Source organism: Tenebrio molitor, chromosome 7 (assembly GCF_963966145.1).
Source record: "Tenebrio molitor chromosome 7, icTenMoli1.1, whole genome shotgun sequence".
NCBI classification, from domain to species: domain Eukaryota; kingdom Metazoa; phylum Arthropoda; class Insecta; order Coleoptera; family Tenebrionidae; genus Tenebrio; species Tenebrio molitor.
This window is the reverse complement of record NC_091052.1, coordinates 12,110,112-12,114,976: the sequence shown is the minus strand read 5'-3', so window position 1 is coordinate 12,114,976 and position 4,865 is coordinate 12,110,112. Positions and strand designations below refer to the sequence as shown.

At 38.5% G+C, this 4,865-nt stretch overlaps 1 protein-coding gene across 1 annotated transcript; it reads right to left on the bottom strand.

Moving 5' to 3' along the window:
- Positions 1-486: 486 nt before the first annotated feature.
- LOC138134596 (uncharacterized) lies at positions 487-3,281 on the bottom strand. Its single transcript, XM_069052950.1, has 3 exons — positions 2,430-3,281; positions 2,240-2,310; positions 487-1,837 (listed from the first exon to the last, which is right to left on the bottom strand). Exons 1-3 carry the CDS (start codon positions 2,826-2,828, stop codon positions 1,420-1,422), a joined length of 888 nt encoding a protein of 295 aa, XP_068909051.1. The 5' UTR covers positions 2,829-3,281; the 3' UTR covers positions 487-1,419.
- Between the last annotated feature and the right edge of the window lie 1,584 nt (positions 3,282-4,865).

Here is a 4,865-nt window from a genome sequence, read left to right as displayed (position 1 = left end):
AAAAGAACTACTCGTAAGTCACTTGCGTGGTCGATTCCGGAGGTACGTCACGTTTTGATCAGTGTTTCTTGCATTTTGCATATCCAACATAGAAGTAGTCTGACATCAGGGTTTCATTAAATACGTAGTCTCTTGCATGAGAAATAAGTAAATTTTAATTTTCCAATCCGCTAGGTTCGTACCCTAAGAAATAATTAATGCGCACCATGTAATCACACCAATAATGATCGTATATATCCCTGTAGCAGCTTGGAAATTTATATATTTTCATATTAAACGATGTTTTAAAGTGCGTCAAGATAATCTATCCAAAAACAACTAACATGAAAAAACACAAAAAATTTATAAAGGGAATCTTTTCTATCCGATGCTGTACTTCAGATTAGCACTTGAGACAAAAATCCGTTTCTTCGGTCGGTATCGTTTCTAATCTGAATTACGGGACCTTTATGGCCTTGGCGTTTCTCAAAGAAATTTTGCTTAAAGTATACTAAAAATTCATATTTTTGCAGGAGATATTTTTTATTAATTATTTTTGAACAATATTCAGAGTTCCACTGAACGTGTTCTCGATGTGAAATATTTTATATGTGAGTGTTCATGGTGTGTATTCCCATGAGTTGTATATGCGTCCAGGTGGTTCCGAACGTGTCCGACATGGTTGGGAGGCGATCTCTCCGCCGGGGATGGCTCGGGAACGCTTCGACGTCAAATTGGTTGTTAATTGTGAGGATGTCAATAAGAATTAAAAAGTGAATGTAAGAATGTTTCCTGATCATGTTATAACCTCCCCATATATATTTTAATAACTATTGATAAATATACGTAGCATAAACATATACATGTTATATGCAGTCAGTATTTTGTACGAGTACACGTTTTTCGGAAATATATATTCTCTACTTAATATTATCTTTCTACATACTAAATACATATAATAAATGTTGCTATACCATTATATTACTTAATTTATTTTATCAAACACCCGTAAACAATACATTATAGGTATATTATATCTAGTGAAATATATAATTATGATAATAAAAATGTATTTGTATTCCGTCTTTGTCTCATTTCAGGCCGTAATGTCACAGCTTCCGTCAAAAATTAAAATACCACCGAATCGCCTCTGTCTTACGACTTTACCGCCGCAGAAATTTATTTCAACTTCCTGCAGGAGTTTCCCCGCTCGACACTCATAAACTTTCTTTTTTATTTCCGAAAGTCCTACACGAGTGTTGGGTTTAGTCCATTTCAAGTAGACTCAAAATCGTTAACGCGGAAGTGCCCATGAGACAAGGATAAAAGTCATCGACATATTAAAAAAAAAGATAAGGAAATGTGTCAAAAAGGACAAAAAAACACATCGTAAAACGAGACTTTTATTGGAAACAAATAGTTAATCTTATCTTCATCGCATCACTTCTTATCTTCTGTTTTGGAAATATTTTTTCGCTCTTCGATCTCTTCCAATTCGAACTGCGCCATCATCTGCCACACTTTGTTCCTCAAAATGAGCTGCTTTTTGCTCGAAAGTGCTCTGAATCGTCTGGCGTAGTTCAAGAACATTTGATCGACTTCGTCCAAATCCGGCTTGAAGGATGAATCTATCTCGTTTATCACATTTCTGTCTGTTCTGTCTAGTTGGTCGTTGTTGGTAATTTGTTCGTAAATCTCATTTTCTATCGCCACCAGATCTTGGGACATCAACGGATCTTCTTGAGGACTGTGCGACTCGTGTTTTTCCTCGAACGGTAAGTACCCTTCATTTATGTCGAGTAATTGAATTTCCTCCGGTTCTATAAACTCTTCCTTTATATTTACTGAATGTCCGGTTCTACAATCAATACAACACTTTCAGCATCCCCTAATCAAAAAATTCATCTAGTTCTACTGAGTCGAGGGAAAATTCCAGTAACGATTATGCTAACCACACAGCAAGAGGAACATTAATTATTCTAAAAAAGCGAGAGTATAATACCAGTCCTGTCATAACGTGAAGTGTCCTGTTAATTTTTTTATAAGACTCTTAAGCTTTTGTTCGACACTGCATAAAATTTAATTTAATAATGGGATATGACACTGTTCAGACAGTGATGGCGTTTTAATGAGAACAAGTTTTTGTTAATTTCACTCCTGTGGTTTTTGCTCAGAGATTTTTAAAGAATTACGTATACAAAGGGGTCTTTTCCCAAGTTACATGAATGATAAAAATTCAAAACCGTTTACACAATTTTACCTCTCTCGACTTAGCGACGATTCTCTTTGACGAGAAGAACTCGGATTTTCTGCCGCAGGAACGACCAAATTCTACGACAAATACAAACAAAGTGTACTCCGTGTGATAGCCACGGTAGCATCAAAAATTCTCTTAATCGCCATTACACATTTTTGGTGCTACTTTTACACTTGGACCAATTTTCTTGTACCTTATCTTTATGTGCTCTTCTCTTCTTCAGCCTGAGCCTGTTGAAGACACTCTTCACCGACGAAAACCCCGGTACTTTCCAGGCGAACTCACCCGACACGAGCGACCCGATCTCCTCCTCGTAAATCTTAGCCAAGGGAGCGTCTTCTTCGAGCAGTCGCTTCTTCGCCTTGACCAGACGCTTCCTCAGCTCGATGGCGGTGACATCACTTTTGCACGTATGATTCGTCACTATCAGAATCACGTCGTTCTTGGTTTTCATCGAACCTCGACACTTCTCCACCTTCTCTTTAGCGCACAACCACGTCTGTATCCCCTCTTTGTTTATTCGATGCCTTCGATACTGAAATCCGTTAAAAATGGCCGCCGGTTTGCCTTTGCTCGTCTCGATCATCTCCATTGCGAACGGTCACCAAGTTCACTGTTCGCTTGTACGCAAGTGGCACTCGACGGCTTCGCTGGCTCCATCTGCCACCGCGAATCGCAAACTGCGCGATATGAATGGCCGCTGCCGGCTGTTACTGTTTTATTCCTAAGTGTGAAAGCTTAACGATTCGTTTTTCGTCAGATACAATTTATATTTCGTCATCACAGAGGTGCCAGTAATCTATATTTAAGAAATTGAAAAAGCGCCGTCGAAACGTGGAATTGTTGGAGCGCCGTACAGTGCACTGCGTCAAACGGTTATCGACCGAGCTGAAGAAGGAACAAAAATACCGACTCGAAGAACGTTTACGGATGACCTTGGTTTTTACAAGTCGTATTTCTCTATTTTGTATTACGCCGAATACGATTTGAATTTTTACACAAATATGTAACATATTACGCGAAATGGCGGAAATAATAAAATGTTAACAGAGCGCTAACACGCCACTGAATAAAATCACACAGTGATTTTTTATTTACTTTGACGATAAATTGGAATATTTCTACAAAGAAATCCTACCACTCGCAGAGTCAATAAAAGATAAAACCAACACAAAGCCTGGTCTTGATTTTTGAGGTCCCTTCGCAAACCAAACATGGTTTAATTAAGTTTGTCGAATATTCATCAAAAAAAAGACTCTCCAACAAGGTCAATCTACTCTGCAGCATTTTCCTTCGTAAATCTCTCGTTATTTTCTCGGTTAATTCACTTTTTATCTTTAAGCAAACATTCGCTCTAAGAATGTGATTTAAGGAAGGTAGAAAGAATATTTTATAGCGACCCTTTGTAAGGGGAGGGAGCAGGGCACGTGCCCGCGACCCTTTTATACAAGGCTGACGTAATTTATTGTAATATTATACAAAATCAGATTAGTCAGTTGGAAGGGCAGGTGATGTTTGAAGGTATAACCATGACAAGTAAAATACATTCGTTCTGAACGATTATTAAATTCTGTCGTAAAACGAACTAATTCGTCCAATAAAATAAATAATTAAACGTAATATGCATTCAAAGAGCTGCTTATTAAAAGTTACTGCCGTATTTAATGCACCATTCAGTCGCAAAATTTGTCATTCTTGCGACTTTAATTTGTACAAGTCTGGAGAGCACCTTCACGACGAGAACCAGAAACACCTTGATGTTTGTCTCCTTCTCGTATCGTCATCGACTTTCGAAATGCGATTCTGTGCTAATTCAGTCTCTCCCCCTCACTTTTCTCTCTTTGCATGTTCTCGGTATCCATTTCCACTCGTCTGCAATTTTCCGTCGTAACTCTACCCATCGTTTTATTTTCACTTCATTATCCCTATTTAAAATTCCATTTAACATAATGCGTTCGAAATTTCGAAACACGTATTATTTATTTTGCCAGGGTAGTAGAGCTCTCCAGACATTCGACTGGGGAAATTGGGTGGATTAGGGAGGACGCAAACCAATTTGCTTCTTTTTATTAATATTTCGCCTGAAATTCCAAACCTGAAATTATCAGCCCTTTGAACGTAAACTTCCCCACTTTCCGAATTTATGAGGGAAAACCGGTCTCAAATCCTCGTATAAGACCGTCATGGGACCCGGAAGAACGAACCGCACGAAAAAAAATCCCTCCGGTTTCGTCCGGATACACCCTCCGACACTATTACTGGCGAGGTTATGATGTTTCTGCGTTGAATTTGGCCAATTGCATATTCACGGTGTGCGTTCTCGTGCTTACCAATTGCTCTTGAATTTGTTATTGACAATCTAATCACTGAAGGGAAGAAAAATACGTCACGAACGCTCCGAAACGGTCATTGACTGCTGACAGCTGCGCCTTTCCCATTTCAGTGCAATGATGCATTTCATCTATTATCTATTACTAAATTAGGACATTTCACATGATTGTAATGCACATTACAATCCTCCTCCTCCTTACCCATCGAGCACCGTTTTGTCACAGTATGCAAAATAATAATAAACGAGACTTTGTCGAACATGTTGCCGAAATTGGATGGGGCAAAACTAACAAATGAA